The sequence below is a fragment of the Echinococcus granulosus genome (genome assembly GCF_000524195.1).
Source record: "Echinococcus granulosus chromosome Unknown EG_S00002, whole genome shotgun sequence".
NCBI lineage: Eukaryota > Metazoa > Platyhelminthes > Cestoda > Cyclophyllidea > Taeniidae > Echinococcus > Echinococcus granulosus.
The window spans coordinates 1678547-1700464 of NW_020170382.1; the positions used below are offsets into that span (position 1 = coordinate 1678547).

A 21918-nucleotide genomic window follows, 5' to 3' on the forward strand; every position below is an offset into this window, starting at 1 on the left:
TACCCAACAAAAATGTGATCAGCTAGGAAGTACTACAATTTAGGATAAGAATGTCTTGTACAGCGAAAAACAACTATGCTCTTTATTAATCTGGAAGATAGTCATTTTCCCACTCTATCTGGAAATTTGATATTCGATGTGTTGCATACTTAGCTTTAAATAAGGATGAATTTAGAGAGTTTTGGAACAAAATAGCAGTTTGAAAATGACATTTAAAGTACCTCAACAGTGCTTTACACTTCATTCTGATATTTGCAAAGCGGCATATAAAAATCACTATTTGCCTTGTTGACGTAAATAGTCTGAAGAGAAGTTGCAAATATGTACAATGGTCTCTGGAACAAACTTGCATACTCCCTAATCCTATAAAATCATTTATTTCGTTTTGCTCGCAAAGTGGCATTTGACAATTGAACGCTGTGGGTAGGAATAAGAAAATAAATCTTCTCAAGAAATGAAATTGAAAGAGTTTTTTGTAGTTTAATATGCAAACTGGTCAGATTTGTATTCACAGGAGAAAGCTATTTACACACCTTATCAACCGGAAATAGTCAATGTCTTGTGAGGCGTAATTGCAAATTTCAACCTTCAAGAATTCAAAAATGATGTCTTGAAATAGCATTAACTAATTGCTCCCCACTTTAGCAGATAAACACCGGGATGCAATATTTCGGGCTGTAAAAATAAACGCAACCATTATTACAAGTCAGTAGCAAAGGGTTGTCATTAGCAATTTTTCCGACTGCACAATAAGTTGACATATATTCTTTTTCCAGTTATTATAGAGGATCTATTTTAGTGCTCGAACTACCCTCACAGAAGGTCCAGGAGTCTAGACCACTTTTTTGGTGGGCCGAGCGATGACACGATTAAATATGTACATGACTGGTGTAGTCTGAATGCGGTTAACTGGCATGTCTGTGAAATGTTATGTACAATTAAGGCAGACATGAACGTGCTGCATAGACCTTGAACCTCGTAGTTTTACGCTTGTGCGTCACTATGGTGGTCGGGTTTCATACACACCCCCCTTACGGGTCGGGAACGAAGATGATGAGGTAAATTCGCACCAAGGAAAAGGCTGTCATTCCCGATACTGGCAATTTCAATGGTGTTTCGGTTAAACAGCTTGAAGGTAGTTTCATTTTATACCTTAACTGCAATGTTCCCCACTCTATTTAGAAGTTGTAAGTATCAGCCATTCCATTACATAACTTTGTCTCTTCCCTTGGTGTTCCTGGTTGTTCTCCTTCCACTCCAACTATCCCCTTACTAGTCTATTTCACTGAAGTCACACTTGGTCCTCCTAATATCATATCTAGTAGGTGGGCCGCTGGAGGATTATTTAGGAAGTCTATGGAAGGAGGAAATACCTCAGCAAAAAGCTTGTTTACTTTCACCTTCAGCCGCCACGGAACACGTTGTGCAGGAGAAGTGGCAGCGGCGGCAAACAACAGCATATGCGGGCTGGGCATCGCCTTTAAAGCGCGCATTGGTGGTGTGCGGATGCTCGACGGCGATGTGACCGACGCCATGGAATCGCGATCGCTGGGCCATAACTTCCAACACATTGATGTGTACTCTGCCAGCTGGGGACCCGAAGATGATGGACGCACTGTCGATGGACCCGGCAAACTCGCGCGGATCGCCTTTCGCAATGGCATCTTGAAGGTCCTTAGCATGGCTAAAAGCTATTTCTTTCGTTCATCCATCCATTTAGCTAGCTCGAATGGGTAGTTCACGTCAACTTTTAATTCGCATTCCTTATGCTCTGTAGCTCATTACTGAAGTTTATCCACGTATCTGAATCGCTTTAAGAGAGGCTTTTTTGCACAGATGGTTGCGAAGAGGTTTAAGGGAACTACTTGGGAGGATTAAAACATGAGAGGCGTTAACAGTTGGCAAAAAGTGGCGTTATCGCCTAGGAAATATAGTAGTTGACTGGGTGAGTGGTGAATAAATTTTCCGATTTCAGTTTTTGTTTTCATTTTGAACAGCTACGTCCACAGGACTTATCTATGGGCTCGCTATCTAATCATTACATTTGGTAGACTGTGTAGCAATCGCCCACCGTATAACAAATACTACCGATTTCTTTGGTGTAAGGCTATGTTTTCACATTTCATTTTTTGTCAAAGGCTTGCTAAACACATTTTGCTACCGGCAACAATGCTGCGTTGATATGCTTCGTAGCTATATGGTGACATTAAAGACGACGACTTTTAAGAAGGTTTACCCTCAGATGTTTGTTCGAAACCTAATCATTTATCTGGCTTCTTAGCCATCTTATCTTTTTGAAATGCTCCGTTGTTAGTGGGAGGTCAGTGTAAGTTAAACCTCACTACTGCTAGTTCACGCATAGTTTTTGATGAAGGTGTTCCAGCAATTTCTTTATCGATTTCACGAATGACAAATGGAAAGACCATGGTAGTGACATGTTCTGGCCTAGTGAACTAGAACCAATTAAGTTCCAGATTATAGTAGTTGGCATTTTGAAGCTTATTAGTATTCCAGTAAAGAGCGGCATATCGGTATAATTCCTATAAGCTAAATCGGATAATTCTTGACTCCCTTCTACGTCCTTTTTTGTTCAATTGTGCTAGAAAAATATGGTCTGACAGTATACCTGTATGTGGAAGGGTTTAACTGTGCTCCCCCCTCCTGGTGGATTCGATACAAACGTTGAACTTTACTGCCTGACTTAATTCTATGCTTGTTGTCATCTATAGGTTTAATTCTTACTCATCCACCGAATTGATTTGATTTCTTTTTCCAATTTAAAGTGTCCAGTAAGAAGCGTTGACCTATTTTAGCTACGGCTATTAATGGAAATCAGTAGTAAAACCTATCGCCACATTTTTTAACACTACAAGTTATTGAAAGTTTCATACGCTTTCTTTCTTTCTTTCAAACAGAAACTCGCTTTCAAAAAGAGGGAACACAAATTTGAGCAATTATTGAATATCTTTTCTGTTCAGTTATGCGTAGTTTGAGCTATTCATGACTTCCTTCAGCTCGTCACTAGCCGTCAATTTGGTCTCACCCCAGGCCACCTCATGGCCCACTTTCAAGGCGATATTCATATACTAGAGTGAAATTTAATCACAACACTGCCATCCTCATTAACTAATTTTTATTTCCTGCTTCCTGTGCTACAATGGTTACAATGCGACAGAATATTTCAGATTTTTCGGGATTTCAGAAAAACTCTCAAAATGTTTGACCGATCGAAGTATGCATGAAGCAATGTTAGTAGGCCCCGATAGTAGCCAAGAACCGAGGATAGTTAAGGTGAAATATCGAGGGAGGATCAATTCTTGAACTCTGTGTCGCGCAAAGAGGATTGGATACATTGATCTTAATGCTTCGTTCTTTAAAATCAACCGTTATTGAGGAGGTTATGCCACCACATTGTATCGTTTTAAAAGGAAATCGGCTTTTAAGGTTTGTTGCTCGTCCATTGGCGATGCTATTTGGCTACTGAAAAGTGGATATGCAAAAAGAAACACGATTATTCGCAGGATAATCACTAAACAGGATGCGTGTTCGTAAATTAGTGTGTCAACTCTAGAATTACGTGCCTATTTTAGTCGACCGTTTTACACTTTTAATGATCTGCTTCATTTGCCGCCTGAAATTTTTCGCTACTTAGGAGATGAAGCCACAGCTTAATCTCAAAGTAAGTTCAACTCACCACTTGGGGGATACGCAGACTTTGAATCTGCACCCTTTCTTAAGTTTGTGGTGCTTTAAGGAAAGGAACCAGCTGCAGTAAGCAAAAGTGCTTGGTAAATACCAAATTTCGGAAAAAAAACTTATATGCTCAGTGATATTAGAGTTTGTTAGTAGGAACTCCGAAGAAAATTGATCACTGCAGCCTATTTATTTTTTATGCTGTGGCACCAATTGTTACCAATTTTTTCGGTTAACCTAGCGATTGTTTGAGAACTAAAACCCTTTCATCTTCAAACTCAGAACATTCTACCTATCCAATTCATTCACGATACGGGTTGTTGCAACAGATCTATCATAAACTGACAAAGAACACAAGTCTTGTATTTGTGACGCGTAGACTCAGCCACCATAGTTCCTGCGTCACATATATGTGACGCTGGTATTGAGTGCATTAATGATCGTATGAGACAATAAAGCCACAACACAAGATAATCTTTGGCAGTTTCAATTCATCTTTCTCGACCGCCCAAACTGACACTTGATAGTAGTTTGGCAAAAGTAATCTATTTTATTTACCTCTCCATTTTATCACCAGGGTCGGGGCGGCCTTGGCTCTATATTTGTGTGGGCGAGTGGGAATGGCGGAAAGTACGACGACAATTGCAATTGCGACGGCTACACGAACAGCATATATACGCTGGGGGTGAGCTCGGCCTCTGAGCATGGGACGATCCCGTGGTACGCAGAGACCTGTTCTTCCACCCTCGCTGTCACCTACAGTAGCGGTGGGCAGGGCGAAAAGGGTGTGGTGAGTCCACTTGCTTCTTTCCTTCTCTCTGCCTGTAACACACAAAATGACTTATTCGTTCATTCTTGATTCATTCATTCCGCTTTGTGGAACGTCGCTGCATCTCACCTTTTTTTCTGTTCCATGATTGGAAGGAATCTCCTCCCTCTTTCTACTTGTGGCACGTGCGATCGCTTTCTTATTCACCTACCCATTTGGATGCCTTCGCCTTTCCGCTCCAGAACTGAAATTACGGTTTATTCACTAGGCGTGGGAAATGATTCAATAATTCAAATTGACTCCTTTTTATCGGTGATCATGGGTTGAAAGTTCATACCCCCTTTCCGCTTCCTTGCCTCAAATTTCCCTTCTTATATATTCGCAAGCAAGATTTTGCGGCATAACAATATGTCAAATTATATGATATCTTAATCCTTGACCGTAGGGTTTCGCCAATCCAAGTGCAATCGCTTATCGTGGACAACAGATGGTGATGTAATGCTTAAAAGACGTATCGGTAGGTTGGTGAATTTGTTGGATATGTGACGGATAGAGAGCTTCCATGCGTAACTCCTGTTTGTATGTTCGATGTTAATTTTGTCAAAGGTTTTACCATTTCATCGCCTCCATCTCCATGTTGAAATAATTCCATTTCTTTCTGATCTGGTTGGTAGGCACTGAAAGTAATTCAATAAGTTGCGATTTTACATTTATTGAGCTATTATAGCTTTATTTACTTTAACTATTGGGTTTCTAACAGCTCATTTCAAACTTCGAACCAAATTTGTACTTTACTCTAGTTCCCGAAGCGTGAAACAATCCAGCGGCTTAAGTACGTGCGCATCGGAATGATTGAAGACAGCACTATACTTCATTCCAGCCATAAATTTTATTTCGGTCAGCAGTAAAAAAAAACATAGAGCGGCGAGTTGAAATGCGATTATATCGTGACGAAAAGCACTTATTACATTTTACAAGCAAGGATTCAGTTTCTATGTCCAGCTTCTGTTTGTAGGTCGAAGGGGTGCTCCTGTCTCACCCTACGCTCCAACATTGAGTTGAATTAACTCTCACTCAAATGTGATGTGTTGACACCGAGGCGACTCAACGCATCACGAGGTTTACAATCATTCACCTATCATGTCGTCTCGAATTTCACGAAACCTTTGATACATTTTCGCGTGTGTACTTAATACGAAAATTAATAAATGTGGTCGGATATAGTCTGTTGAAAATGGTTTCGCTATTGTAAGGGCAAATTTTGACGATTAGAAATGAGAAAATTTGCGAAGTTATAACGAAAGGTGTTTATCATGGCCTCTAAGCCGTGGTCCGGCTCATCGAGGAAACGACAGCCGATTGATGTAAGACCTAGTGATCGTGGCGAAACTACGGCCAACAGAATTTCTGGCTATAGAGCTCATGCTTGCAATTTCTCAACATTGTTGTTTGTGGGGGCGACGTGTGAGCGAGTGATCATTCCGTTGCAAGAGGATTAACTTTGTATCTCTGAAAATCAGTCTCAGTTGTTTAATCATTTGACCACCGTCCCATCCATTTTTGTTGGCTGCAGTGGGGATCTATGCTCTGTAATCAACTCAGCAGATTTTTTTAGGGTTATGCTTGATAAAAGCGGTATCGGATCATTGAATCCAAATCTAAAAAGTGCCAAGTTAATTTTCTGGATTACTGAACATAATCTGCTTTGCATCAAAAACAAAAGTACGATTTGTCACAGGAAAAGTTTGCGTTTACGCTGCAGTAGTAAATAATAACAAGGCTTGAGGTTATTCTGGTTCTGATGGATATTTGATTAGTTCCTGCAACGGTCCTCTCATCTGTCTGTTAAACTATTGACACTGTGTTTATCAATCACTTTTTTGTTGCCGTTTAAGTTAGGCGCAGCTTTTCGCTGGTTCCCCGATTAAGCAAATGTTCATGAAAAATGACCAGTTTCTGCTCAGAGAGCTTTTATTTATTCTTCATTTCTTTCATTCATTTCTCTTATTACTTCATGCCGGATGTATGGTTCTGCTAATTTTGAACGGTAATAGAGAAGCATGCATGTAAAATACTGAAATGTATTTACAAAACCGAAAAATGCCTTTGTTTGATGCTTAGTTACTTTGTAAGTGTTTGGTCGTGTTGGTGCAATTAAAAACGTCAAATTTCGAGTTACTGATCAAAATTTAGTTCGCAGTATTCGTTCTACAAAAATGTTTTGGGTCTCATGGAAGATAATCTCCTTGTTGTAAACCCTTTAAAAACCTTTGCCGATTTCACGCTGATGACTATAATTATGATGAATTTGGAATCCCCTTAGTCAAAATACCTGCGCGAATCGCTTAGCATGACCCGCCGTTCTGCAAGGCATGCCGGCTGGCGAAAGTGATACTCATGAGAAGACCGCAGATTATTCATATGCACTACCGTAAACAACTAATTCAACAAAAATAACAACAGCGATGTCACAACCAACCAGTACTTTTTATCGTAGTTGTGGAAGTTTTTAGACACTTCCTCGAAAACGGCAGAACAGTCTTTCAGAGGATAGGAGAGCGGTGTTAGCTATTTAATCAAACCATAAGAATCCACTAAGTAAAAGACCGGGTAATAGGTCGAACGTCTTGGGATAGAACGCCAAACCTTTAGCACTGCATATGGGAATGGAACCGTTCTGTCGCTGTCAGGCCTGTGAATGCTTTGACCTGAGTTTTCACACGCACACGCACGCACGCTTACTGACATGGTGTTAAACTTGCCGGTGGCGCGGTACCTCTGAGGCACTTTCATGGTGCTGTTAAATGCTTTTGGCTTTTTTCCCACATTCCTCTAACCCCCGTTAGACAGACGGTTATTTAACAATAGATTAAGGCCAGGGAAATTGTGGATTAACAAGGTCATAAAAGCAGTCGGGTTGTCAAACTATAGATTTCCTTCTTTTGTCGCTATTTTGCATTTTTCGTACCGTGGACTGTTTTCATTTTGCGTCGTCTTCTCGAAATGTTGCACGTGCATCAATCTGGAAAATACTGTTGACTGACACGAAAATTGATTGCTTAGTGATTATTACGTGGTTTATTACTGTCCACATCTTTTAAATGTTGAAACGTATTACCTCCTGAGAGCTTTATTCCTTTGTATCATTACTCCATGTGTAATTTCTGACGATCATATGTGGTGGTAACGTTAGCTGGATGCCCAATGCTCCGACCAAACATTACGCGATCGTGTAGAGATATTTGTTTAAAATTTCAATTCTGATGTTTTTAATGCTTCACATTAAGTTTCGGGAAAAAACTTCATCTTCAATGGTGGTGTCTTCTCTCCTGTAATACTTCAAGTGCTGGGTAAAATTTGGTTGAAATTGAGACAACTAGATCGACTCCATTGGGTATGGTTACCCCACTCTCTCTTCCCTCTTCTGCCCTGACATTGACTCGAAACTGCTTGTGTCTGCGTGCTTGACAGGACACACACTGGAAATTTTAATCATCAACTTTTCCTTCCAAATCAAAACTTGAAATCACACTGTTTGATTGAATCACAATCAAACTAAGTGAGCTCCGGTGTCTGCTTCTCCTATTAGCCCATGCGCTAAGAATCTTGCGTATTTCTGACGCTCTCAAAAAGGCATTCGATTACTTCACTTTTACTTGTCCTCATATCCACCATCCTGCAAATGTGCCAGTGGAATGGAAGAATTGTTTACATTGATGGAAATTAGAATTGACAGTTTGAAATTAGGCGTTAGAAGACAAAATATCAATTCTTTTGAACTCGTTGAAAGTCTCTGTGGCTCAGAGGTTTCGTACCTGGACTGCTGGCTCCGTGTTTACGTATTTTTTTTCTCAGGAATACCGTAGCTTTATTCAGTTGAAAATAAAAAAATGCATTGTTCCGTCGTTGTGGCTTTTTTAAAAGTTGGAAAGTGTGTCGAAGACAAAGCCTCTCCAAGAATGCTATTAAGTGTTATGACCTAAAATCTGATTCCCCTTATGCATTTATTGTGTTTTCGGAAATCATTTGGATTCAGCTAGGTACCTTTGAGGAAAAATGCAACTATTTAGACTTTTTCATCAGACTTACTATATGAAGCGATTTCTTCGCATTAATGCGACAATAGGTTCATTCTCCCCTAGATATGCATATATTTTTTCATATTAGGGAACGTTGAAAGCCAGGACCGCTTCATTAGTGGTGTTCAGTTTGTGGTAGATCAGGCGGTACATCCGGTACCGTTCTTATGCCTCTTTCTCGATGCTGCACTATGACTTTACATATGGTTAATTTTTAAGCATGCTTTTTGCGTAGTAAAACAGTCATGTGGTTGATTCACCGTCTTTGGGATCTGAAAACTGGTGTACGTGCCGCGCAATGCTCTTGTCTGTGGCCCGTCTGAGAGGCGGTGTAGATGCGAAAAGTTAATTATTATTATCCTTATTAACCTCATAGTTTGCCCCTGGGAGCCAAGTCAGAATTTAGAAGTTAAAAAGTATCTTACTCTCAGGGGCTTTCGTTTTTGCTTCTTGCTTAAGTCGGCAAACTGAGAGCACTGAATTTATAATTACAAGGGTGAAAAATTCCGTCAGAATAAAATTTACACTGTGAAAGGGCTCAACTCTTGACAGGGATCATCGGCTCCTTTTGAAGCCATCTAACTGTCTGACAGCAAAATTAAAGTGAGAGAGGATCGACTTTGTGCCGAAAATGTTCTACGACAGCTTGTCTGAAAGCAAGTGGCAGATTTTCTAGGCTTAAGTAGACCAACCTTCATACGAAGCGGATTTACATGTTTTATCTGGTTCTGCTGCAGAAAATTTTGCACTTCACCTTTTTCAAAAATTTCTCGACAAACTTTGAAATAAGTTGAATTATTGAATTGCCATATAAGAAAATTCTAGTGGTTGCAATTTTATAAATAATTTTGCTGGCCACTGATCGATTTACGGCCCGACCTTTGTAGATGGTGGTGGACACTGAGACTTGTTTATCTATTTTGTTAATCATGCTTTTGATGCAGCCGGGCGCCTCTCGTTGCACACCCACTTGAACACCAGGTTATTATTAAGTAAGCACGTATCCGCTTCGCAAATTTTTCTTTCCCGCTTATGTCGTTAGAATTACTGCACGATTTAAGGACGACTAACACTTCATTTAAAAATGGTGTAGTCAATAGTGCGCGCACCAAGTGTGGTGGTTGGATTCTTTCCAAATCAAGAGGCATCTTGTCCTATGTCTATCCAAATTAGGGAACAGTGGTAACATGGGTATCAACATCGCCACTGCCACCTTATTTTCACGCGTTCAAAAGGCGAGATATAAAACCCATGTAAAGGAGGGAAGATGGTGTCAGTGTATAGTATGTGATCATTTTGTGTGTTGCTTTGTGCCAGCATTCTTTGCGCCTCTATTTAAATGAGTGGTGCTATTAAGTAGTATGTGTGAACCGTGTAGGTGACGACTGACCTGAACCACACCTGTACGGATAGCCACTCGGGCACGTCGGCGAGTGCGCCTCTGGCCGCGGGCATCTGTGCACTCACGCTCTCGGCGAATCCACGATTGACGTGGCGCGACCTCCAATACATCGTCATCCACTCCGCCCGACCCGACGGCCTCTACACCAACGACTGGCGTGTTAATGGTGTCGGTCGACGCGTTTCACATGCCTTTGGGTAAATGGCTCCTTCAGTCTTTTATCGCTGTCAACACCATCACCTATCCATTTTTCCATCCGCTCATCCACCCATTCCGTATTCATCCATCTTACCCATTCTTCCTTTGATCCATCTTGATTTCTTTCATCCCTTTTTCCATCCGCCTATTTATCGGCTTAATCGAGTCAATCCAGAAATCTAGATCTTATGACACAGAATGCCTATTCTTATCAATGTTAAAGTCCTGTCGCACTAATTTTCGGTAATTCGAACCGTATGATCTAAGTTTCCATTTTTTTTAAATTAGAGCACGTTTTTCTCAATCAGCGCCGTCACTAAACTGATAAAGGTAGCATTATTTAACATGGTGAGTCTAGTTTATAATTACCTAACTTTGAATAACTGATTTTATCAGATCCCAAAGAGAAAATAACAGTCGAGGTTTGTAATTGCCTTATCAATGAAGCAGGTTGTCACCTTGTCTGCGACCTGTGATGAAAAGGAGTGAATAACCCCACAATGCGGCAGGCGATTAAGCAAACACTTTTCGTAACTTGCTGAGTACAAGTGATCCTTTTTCACAGTCTGACAACAAAGCGATTCAATATTTGGAAGATACCTAGAAGTAAATAACTGATCTTGCGAAGTGATCTGATGAATATGTTGGGGTTCCGATTTCGGCCTTTTTTATGGTCTGAGAATCGTTGTCTATACAGGCAATGTGCGATTAAAATTTGTCTAGTTAGAATATTTATCTGCCTTCGTTAACCGATCACGTTCCTTTTATCTCCCATGTTTGTCAGAGGAGGCACTTTAACTTTTCAGGCCGTTTAGATGCAAATTCAAAACGATGATCAAGCACAAATATCTGGTACGTGAAGACTTGCAGTCTGCCTGAAAGCAAACTTTAGAACAGCTCGAAATAAGACAAGAATGATGCATCCACTGAGTAACTCCTCAAGAATTTCATGAAGACAAAAAAAGTCCCACTACTCGGGCTGAGTATGCATTGTCGACTTACAAAAGGACATGGGAGCTACTGACACGGTCCGAAGGCCAAGCCTTCTGGTGGAAATGCAACGGCGGTACCCCTACGTGGACCGCTACCAAAACCGGAAATTAAACAAACAACCGGGGCATTGCAACTAGATGGAACACTAGTTATGATGCTTTGACAACTACAAGTTTGGGTTTCATGTCATATTTTACTGCCAGCTGTCCTCTTTGCGCGTCAATCCATGAAATATGACGTTGTGCGTTTGATCTTACTGTCCCCTTTATCCCTTTGCTTTTGCTTCCAATTTCGTCTGTGCACATGAGAAGTCATTTTATCAGCAGCCAGCCCCTAAACCCACTTAATCATCTCTAGTTGTTAAAAGTAAATGCGTAAACAGCTCGGGTAAAACACTTTTGCATTATTTAACAATGTTTAGAAACCGTAAAGTTTTCCTCGAGAGAATCGAGCGGTAGAACAAGTTTTTCCTTTAATGTTATTAAAGTTCCTCAAATAGCCTTTCACCTTAAGATAGTGGTAAGTGGTATTAGGTATCGTTGTGCCCTCCAGTGCCCAATGTACTCACTTAATCGTATCCACTCCCCAAATTTGTTGATTTTCTGACTAAATAAATCTGTCATTACTATTCAGTTAATTAAATCAAAGAAAATTAAATGAACAGTGAACTTGGCATAGCATCCTTTTTCCTAATCGTCCAACCTTGTTCGGCTTCCGCTCATCGAGGGGACTGAAGCGGTCGGCATGCCGCTGCCATTGTCGTTTTGCCTGGGCAGTTAAAAGAATTTGCTTTATACTAGAAATTCTCCAATTTGATTTGAATGCACGAGCGTATCTGAAGGCAATGTCTCTTCGTCCAGTAAATTTTTGGAAATTGGCTGAAAGTACTTTTGTATTTCGTGTCCTGGTTGACAGTTATTTACCTTTTTGACCATAGCCAGGTGATTCAGAGAGTGTGGAAATCTACTTGTATTATAAATTATTTTAATCTTTACTTTTATAACATTAGAATAAACCAAGGAATGGTCCTCGATTTCTAGATGGTTTGAACTTTGGATGAAAACAGTATCCACCTTCTCAATGAAGGTAATTGGCTGATGTGAAATCAGTGTTAGGCTTTCAACGGTTGAGGATGCCACATAGTTCCCTGAGTGGATTTGAATTTCGAATATCAAGCACGAGCAGCGCTATGAATTTTTAATTAATGATACCAAGGCGACAACTACTTGTTCATTTCTAATCATTCCTTACTTATGCCTTCACAAATTTGCTTATATTTGCCAAAATTCCAGCTACTTAAAGCCGTGTTTTATTTAGCTTTTTTTTCGTTGGTTGAAACAGATTCTCTTTCCTGCACGTTAATACGAAGTCGCTTCAAAAGCTTTCAAAACTAGATATTGCTTTCGCTTTGAAACATTTATGTTTTTATAGTGACTGCCCGTTTTTGATAAGATCACAGCTTTCCTATTTGCCTGCTTGTCTTTTGAGGACATTGTGCATATAATAGGGCAAATTTCGACTGAGGCTGGAAACTGAGGAGGGGGAGATACGATTTGTTTGTACACAGTACTTTTTTGTGTTTATTGTGGAGCTGTACATGTCATTAAATGGCATTTAAGCATGGTGATGCATGCATCCATCATGATTAGTGCTCCGGGAACACCACCTCAAATTAAGAATCAAATTGACAAATTTATAAAAAGAACCCTCGGTAGAGAAGATTATGCATCTTTTTCTGCCAGACGCTAGTATTAGTAGTTGAAAGCCAAAAAAATTTTAAATGCCCTTTCAACCTACCGAACTTAACTTGGGCGAGTGGTGAAACGAGCATCAGTATATCATGGCCATTATTATTAGTTTGCCAGTATTTCGGCAGTGTTTGTTGTGATCATCATCGGGAGTTGATTCAGGCGGTGCATGTATTTTTACCCGGATTCACCGACATTACCGTGATGCGGCTGGCGAATTTCGCTTCGTGGCATTTGGACTTTCGGACACGCCTTATTGTCGAGACCGACTGAGTGACAGGTACGCGTGGGACTTTGTCAGGGCATCAGGTGCGACTAGCATTCCCCTCTATGTTGTCGATACTGTTCGTCTGGCTAGTGAACGGCAGCCTACCCCTAATTGGTGGTGGTTTGGATTCCAATTTTTATGCTAGCCTTTTGAGCACGTTTACTATCATTTCACATATACGGATGCCTCCACCTTCCTATATGAGCCTATCGTTACAAATATGTGGCATGCGCTCATTATCATTGTGACAGTTTGGTTGCATTTAGAGCACCAAAGTAGATCTTGGATGCTCTTGATCCAAGATTTGTTACACTTTTTTGACCTGTGGCTAGTAGTTTAATTCGTCTAAAGAAATTGACGGCAATGCACAACTTATAAAAAAAGTACATCCCTGGGTTGTGATGGTTGTTCTTCCTCCAATACCTTGGTAGTGAACGCGTTTAAAGTTAGATTGCCTAACTAAAATTTCATAATTTATTTTATTTATGAGTCAACCAATTTAAACAGCTACTGTTGATGCAATCTCAACCTATTAGTATTACACTCAGGCAGACTCTCTGGTTATAACAAGCGCTTCTCTGAGCTGCTACCTACTTTCCAGCCAATCAATCTTTAAAACCGACTGATCTTATGTGATCACGATAATGTATCTTCAGCTATGGAAAAATTTGCTTTGGCCCGTAGAAAAAGTAATTTTAATCTTTTGGCGTCGAGCCGAATCAAGTTAAAATCCTAGCCCAAAAAGTAAAACGCCAGTCAGCAAAGGTCACAAGTTCCCGTTGTGCTTCTTTACGTTGTGAACCATAGTGTGGCATTACCTCATAACTCTGTCTTAGTAACATCTGTTTTCCTGTTAAATATTTCGCAATACTTGTGGTGGGTTAACGTTCAGCCAGCTTTAGGCTAAGGGAAGCTTACACAAAGAAAGGCTTTTAAGCTCCCTGGGAAAGATTATTTCACATTAACTAATCGGAACATCATTAAATGTGATATCAATGCACATTGATAAATTGAGCTAAAGTCTTGAGGTAAGTCAGCAAGGAACTGCTTTTTACTGTCATTGTCACTTATTTCCTCATTCTCTCAAGCCCCTCTCTACATTCTATGATACAGATTTCAGCTTTCCAAACCCCTTTTATCTTTCAAGGAAATGTTTGCTTGGTGCTTTACCCGTGATTTTGAGCGTTTTTTTTCTCCTCGAACATTTCTGAGGTATGATTAGTGTTGTGAATGTGCATATGTTTTAATGCAATACCGTAATAGTGTGACACGCTTCATAAACTCTTCAAGTTAATAGTATGCAGTAACCAAATCAGATGTTGTATTTCACATGCTTTGAAAATAGCATTTTAAGTTGACAAAATGTATCCATTATTCTGCTTCAGGCGGTTCGCAACGAAAGCCACATTCTTTCAAATCGAGTTTAAGATACTTTATATCTCAAAAACGATTATTTCTTCCTTCGCTTTGCTATTTGAATGTAATTATAAGTATTCAGTGCCACTAATATGGTGCCATATTCCTCATTTAAATGAGGAAAATCAACTCAAGATCTTGACATTTTTTGATTAATCATCAAGTCAGTTCTTGTATTTCCTATCAGCTACACCAACCGGTAACTCGTTCTTTCGACACGGCGCACTTTTTACTTTAATTGTACGAGGATAGATGACGGAACTCAGATCTTCTTCCAGTTACGATCCAATGGTTTTTACAACAATTGATCTCTTTGAGACGTGACATCAGGACACACTTCGTTTAACTGTCACAAGTTAACCTCCAAGATGAGGAGAATCTGCGAATAATGCACCCTCTCCGGTGTATTCCTTTAGCTACGGGCTGATGGATGCTGCAGTGATGGTGGATCTGGCGCTCAACTGGACTACAGTTCCCACCCAGCGGATCTGCGAAGTGCACGCTTCTCTTCCGCGTAGCCCGTTGAAGATGCGTCACCATACGACGGAGCAACTGCGACTAGAGACGGACGGGTGCCTCGTTAATGAAGCCGGCGACCCTTCAAGGGGCGTTGCCTACCTGGAGCATGTTCAAGCGAAAGTGAGTATTTTCCTCTTGTATCTCACGTTTTGAAATGGTAAATAATTAAAAAGGATGGGTGAAGTTGAAGTATGCAAAATTAACACTGTGTCCCAGTTATTTCCCAAGGCGTTGTAAGATATACAAGCATTAGAGTACTTTTATTTTCAACGCACAGGAGAACTGGGCGACTGTTAGCGTACCCTAACTCCACCAACACAACAATTAGGTCGCAACGGATTGGAGGTGCCGGCATATTTGAACTTACCACCAAAGCAAATACCGTCCTACTGCGACATATTGATGGAAGAAGTATTCATAATTCCTTTACACGTGAAACGAGCGTTTTCTTACATGTAGCGTCACTGCGTTAGGAATGTCGTCTTACACTAATATGTAATTTAAATAATCAAAGAAACCAAAGAACAGTTACCATATTTCCAATGGCTTTAGCGAAGGCGTCTTTGAACAACATTTCAATTAATGAGTAATTGCCATGTTCACACCCCTCTGGTTTCTCGTTCTTTTCTTGTTCACTCTTGGGAAGAGGACTTTTACTAAATATAAGCTAAACTTAAACTAAATTCTGCTATTGGCCGCGTATTCGTTCGCGAGTAATTTGTCAATAATACAATGATGATGACAGTCAGACAAAGGTCATGGGGTCTGTGTTTCCCTCCTGCCCCCCTCCTTTGCCTTACCAACGGAAGTAAAGCTAGCCCCCTGATCATTATCATTATTTCCTTTGTGCCTTGTTAATAAATGTCTATTTTCCAGTAATATGGCCACCAAAAATGGGGATGACGTAGGGTGAACAACCTACTACCTCCTGAAAAATGTCTGCGTTAACCTCTCAGACAAAGGGGTTCAAATCAAACCGGAATTTCCAATTTTAAGTTGAAGACAAAACGGGCCGCAATCGTTGTGGTACCATGCGCGGTAGTAGGCGGCAAGGGCGTGCTATTTAACCTCAATAGCCGGCGAACGTTTCGTGGGTTAGTCCAGACACCGTTAATCAAGAGGGCAGGTAACAGTGATGATGCGTGCGTGGAATGATGAATAAAGTTATGTATTAACGACGTGGTAAAATCTGCGGACATTTGTGTCCCCAAAAGGCACCCAACTTTAGTAAAGCGTTTGAATGAGACCAAGTTTTGAGGAGGGCCGTGTATTCCTCCGTGACGATTTAGATGGCTCTGGCTTCAACCTCACAGCCTTGGCAGTCATTCTAGTGGAAAATCAAAGCACAGAACAACTGCCAACCGACGTATGACTTCGTAAAATTGCACAAAAGGCAAGTCCTTCTGTGAGAATGGTGATTGGGAGCATTTACACTTTTGAAAACTTAATACACGCTGAATATCAAGGTAGCCTTCTGCTTGTGATGTTTCAGGATGTTTCAGCCCTACCGGTAAATATTTTCATGTCGAAGCTTTTTGGATGTTAGCTAAGCATTGCGATAATTTTGTAAATTTAGTAGAGGACTATATCGAATGCATGCAAGTTGAACTCTCTGAAAGTTTTCCTTTTTATGTAATAATGCGAATCCTCAGTTTAGCACTTCCCTTAGTGCCTTGGATGTATGTGCGCATGTACATAGGTGCACACACGAATATCTTCACATCCACCAAAATGTCTATTTGTTCATGGCCACTTTTAGTGGCACCTTGGTGATTTGTATACTTGCGTGATTTAGACCCCGTTGGACAAACTTGGCATCTCTGACATCATCCCATTTTCGCAAATGCGTTTCCTTTTTAACACAAGGTTTTCTGAACCACAAATCCTTGGCGTAGCAAAGGACCTGGCAGTACTACAGATGGATTTAATCCCCAAACCACAACGGTCGTCGGCGCATCCTTTCACTGCGGCCAAAAACTAAGATGACCAGTTTCGTTCTCAGATAACTGACACACCCTCTATCTAGAGGGTGTAGACGCCACTTTGGTTTTTACAGCATAAACCTTGCTGTTTCATTTTCACCGCTACAACCTTTTACTCTTTCCCATAATCGGGTCTACTAAGGTCTCAGGCGTTTGCCATAGCAGATAGCTAAAAAGTTAGGGATAGGCACTGCTTTTTAGTAGGGAATTTCTAGCCACCTCTTATCAATTGAAAGTTCATAGCGTTACATAGTCTGGCAATCCGTGATCGAGACTGCATTCATTGCCTGCTGAGATCTATAATTTCGACACTATCACTAATGTCGAAACCATGTCCGGATGTGGAATTTGGTTGTTTAGTTGTGATTGAGATCATCGATTTCACCTTACCTGGTCGCAATTTCACATGCCATCTGGTCGTAAAAGGCGCCTTCAACATGGGCGTGTTTTATTGCTACGTTTATTATCCCACCCCTCCGTTGGCCTGTAGTGGTGCTGCCGCTGCCGCGGATACTTCAAATCGTCTGATTACGGGCGTGGGTCAAAGCGTCGTGATTAATTCTAAAAGAACGCACTCCTGATTCTGGCTGGGGAAAGCTGGGGCTTACACATATTTCCCACGCCTTATTATCATCTCATTCTGTGGAATGTTTACATAATTAACCTCCCGTCGCTAAGCTGGGAAATAAGTGTGATTCCACGTCCGTTTATTGGAGGAGCGGTGCCTTAATGGGACACGTGTTGAATACACTTCCAATCCTCCTTCAGTGGTGATTGCGGATACGTACTCGTCCATAGAGGTTGCTAATTCGGTATTCTTTTAACAATGACCAAGTTTATCATGGCTTAGATTGCTTCGCTCAAAACTGAGGGGAATGGGGCTTACAATATCCTCCTTTTTCCTCCTCTACCTTTATTGTTCCTTCTCGTGCATCAATAACAATTGCGTGACCTATCACCCTAAAGCAGATGCTCTCACGTGTTCCCCGTCCTTATCTGATCGCGTGACTTTCCCGTTGCCTCCCTCTTCTCCCTCCCCGCTTTGGGCAAAAGTTTTCTATTTTTTTTTCTATTCCATGACCAAAAGCCCCTTGTTGATATCTCTGTTGCTTGAGCTACTAAAAAGCGATCTTTAAACCTCATTTCACCAGCATCACTGCAAAGTAGACAGTGTTTTTATGAAATATTTATGGGATGCTGCAAGAACGGTGACAAAATATGATAAATGAAGGACTTTCGAATCCCCTACTAAGAACTTAATTCGATAGCAGCAACTATTAAGCAGGGATAACCCACTGTAGAGGATCGGATTTCGTGTTGTTGTGGCAGTGAACTGATCCGTTTAAAGTGCATTTCCTTGCCGTGTCGAAATGTCGGAAAGCAACATGAATTCATGGCCACATTTCCCAAGTTCCGGTTCCTATTCTTACCTGTTTTTTTTTCGTTATTGTACAACATGGCGTGTAGTTGGCTGAGATCCTAATTTAATTGTACTTGTAAATCCCTAACCACGTTAGATATCGCTATTTTTAACGATAGCGCTATCAGTGACTGTTCAAAGGCGAATCTGAGGTCTATTTTGAAACCACTTCACCAACACAAATAGGAGCGTTGCGGGCAGTTTAATCCTTATCGAGATACCTTATTATATACCATGATATAAAGCTTCGTTATTTACTTCCGCCATTACGGAAAGAAGAGTCGTTGAGGGGGTGGCTTTGGCCCTACCTCACGCAATGCTGGACGATCAGAGAAGGTAATGGCTTCCAAAAGTTTTTTGTGTTTACAGCTAGAGCCAATAGTACTTGACGCCCCGGTATAGGGTTAGGGGAGGTGTAAAGGTAAAAATACTCTATATTGTGGGTAGATTTGTGTTATGATGCCACAGGACCTTAAAGTTAGAAGATGTATCGAATTTTGTTGCAAAATGGTTGATGCGATTGCAAGTTTGCAAGGTTCTTAATTGTTGCATTATGAGGTGGCTCCTCCAGTCAGATGGTTCAAATTTGGCTTATTTTGAAAAGCAAAATTGGGGCAGGGCCTTCTAATTATTTCTTCATCTCAGTAAGTAGTTAAAACACCTCTGTCTGCTAATTTACGCATCTGAGTTACTCGTGAAGACGGACCTCATAACCGGCTTAGGGGTAGCTTTATTGCAGGCACAAAGAAGAGTTGGGCCAAGAAGAGTCTCATGTCGCCATCATGTAGGCTGTACTGCGGGAGATGATGTAAACAAAACAAACATTATTTTGTTCCTCTGATAGTGCTGTGCTGTTTACTAGGTTAGAGGAGCTGCCTGAAACGCGAGGTCACTTTTTTTCAATAAAGTGGGAAAGAGGTGCAGAGGTATTCGAATAACCCACGCCATTTCGAGTTGACAGTTTTTAGCCACTGGTTTTGTAACAAGCTACTCAAAGGTGGAAACTTTCAACCTTATCGAGTATCAACAAATGTTAGAGATGATCTAGTAAAAAAACAATTGCGCCAAAGTGTACACCACCAGAAGTGGATTATTTGAACCATTTATTATTTTTCAGCTGTTTTTATGTGATCCCTACTCAGACTTTGCAGTAATCTAGAGGTAGGAAAATTACTTTCTTCCCTTTGAACTGGAAGGGATGTTTTGGTCGGAGGCGTGATATTCACCTGCCTACATTCCCCCTATAAACCGTCCGGAATTGGTGTTTGTGAACCGGAAGGGTGGGGATAAAAGTTTTCTGTCTTCTGCGCAGCGTCTTTCAACAGTGTTATTATAATCCGCACAGCCCATTTTGATCTGCGGAAGCCAATTTTTTGGTTCAAATCCTAGATAAAGGGATTGACCCTGATGCTAACCATTGACTAGGACATCCTTGAGGTTCCACGATGTTTGATGCCGTCCCCAAATTTGGAAAATAGTTTCTACGTACCCATTAACTATCATATTGGATGGAGTTGTATTTGAATAGATAATCTCATCGATGGCTTTTTTGCGTGGTTATTTGCTATGAGGTTCTTCAACACTTCTTTGAAAACAAATCACATTAGAAATGAACAATGAAGTATTCTTACTCTGTTCTCCATACGCCGAAATGGTTTATCCCCCTTACTGCTAGTCGATTAATACTCAAAAACATCATTTTCATCCGTCATATGCTTGTGTGGACGTGATTATAAATCTCTAATATCAATAAATGCAGGGTTGTGCAAAATTTCCCACTTACCGCATGTTTCCCTCCCCCTGTGTGTCGGCGGGACGCGCACCGACTGGGAATTTGGTGCATTTACACAAACATTTTGCTACATGTTTTAACCTCAAATAAGTTTTTTGTTGAGGAGAGGAAATTCTCTTTTTTCCTATTTCTCCTTTCTCTCACATGAAACAAAGACATTTCAATGAACTGGTTGGAGTATTATCTGTTAGGTATGTCCTCTTTTTTCCCATAAATACAAAATCATGAACTGGCCTCATTTCTTGCTCGAATCGGGTGTTCTTGGAACAGTATGATAGATATAATTTATCTGGCCGGGATAAATCCGTCATATTCCAGTGATACTAGTCCACAGGGGGAGATTAATAGCCAAAGTTGATCAAACGAAACTAGTCTGTGACTTGAATGCGGGCTTATGTAAATCTTCCCCGTAGTGATAAAATGTGGAAGTGTGATGCAGGGCGTAGACACTCGCCGCAGTGTATTGGGACCGCTCGCCATCAAGATAAGCTATAGGCTAAGAAGCACTAATGTCAAAATCTTTCTCGCCTATTGTAAACGAGGCGATCGAGACCCCTTCAAAAGCCGAACACGGGAATCGTGTTCACTAGAACTTACTGCGATTAATTTAAGCCCATGCATCGGAGTATTTATGGCAAGCTATTTGGCAAATTCAGTCCAATCCGGTTGGAACAGATGGAGTACCGATAAGATTGCAAAATTGTAAAACTTAGTCTCAAGCTGTTTGATTACATTGCTTTTCTGCTCGCTTGAGCTGGGGTTTAAAATCGACACTGCAAAATACCTGTAATTTTGTGCGACTTTTGCAGTCCGTGTTTAGTTTTTTAGGATGTTTATTTTTTGCAGTAGTCCATAAATATTTAATTAAATATGCTCTTTTTCCCAGCTAACGAAACAGCACTTACTTCATGAGCATTACACGGAGCACTTGCATCGGAATCGCATCAAATCACTTCCAAAGATAATAAGGGGAGTGCCATTCTTCCGAAGGATCCATAACATGGTGTTGTCAAAATGTGGTAGAATGGTAACTGATTATTCATCAATACCTCAGTGCTCATCCCGAGAGTCGGTTTTTTTTATCTGTTCACATAATTACGAGTGTGTTTGCATCACAATAAACTAGACAAGTAAGGTAAACGCTTCTCTCAGGAATGCGTAAATTTACCCAACATATAGATGGTAAAACCAGCGTTCTCATTAACCATCCACAGCGTTTAAAGTTGGCCTGACTTTTTTTTTCTCAAATCTTGGAATATGAGTGCAAGTCAAGGTAATTGTTACATCTTTTCTGTAGAACCGAGTAGGGACAGCAGATGTCAGCCAGAGAAATTGGGGTTACTGCTGCCTCTCTGCAGTAGGTTCACTTGGTGCTGCCACTAATGTGACACCTAAGTCCCCCGTTTCTGAAATGAGTTTTATTAGAAACGTTCACTGCCATGCCCTTGTCCTTACTTCTTTCATTATAAAGGATAACTGATAAGTAGAAATCGGCTGGAACCACTGGTCTCCAGGACGTTTCTCCTCCCCCCTTGATACCTGCGATAATGCAACCAAGGAGCTTGCAGAATGGTATCGAGTTCTTGAGCACTGGGCTAAACGACTTATCATAATTGAAGAGATTTTTCTGGTCATGGAG

The 21918-nt window shown here is 40.8% G+C and overlaps 1 protein-coding gene across 1 annotated transcript in view; it reads left to right on the plus strand. All coding sequences in view use genetic code 11, as the record gives it.

Annotated features, from left to right (window-relative positions):
* EGR_00543 (Furin-like protease 1, isoforms 1/1-X/2) overlaps positions 1-21918 on the plus strand; it is a gene marked incomplete at both ends in the record, with an annotated part of 45044 nt that overhangs the window by 16444 nt on the left and 6682 nt on the right. Inside the window, 5 exons of the mRNA XM_024489792.1 lie at positions 1407-1671; positions 4271-4483; positions 9920-10140; positions 14983-15205; positions 16082-16211. Coding sequence (XP_024355789.1) covers positions 1407-1671; positions 4271-4483; positions 9920-10140; positions 14983-15205; positions 16082-16211 — 1052 coding nt within the window. The remainder of the gene's footprint in view (positions 1-1406; positions 1672-4270; positions 4484-9919; positions 10141-14982; positions 15206-16081; positions 16212-21918) is intronic.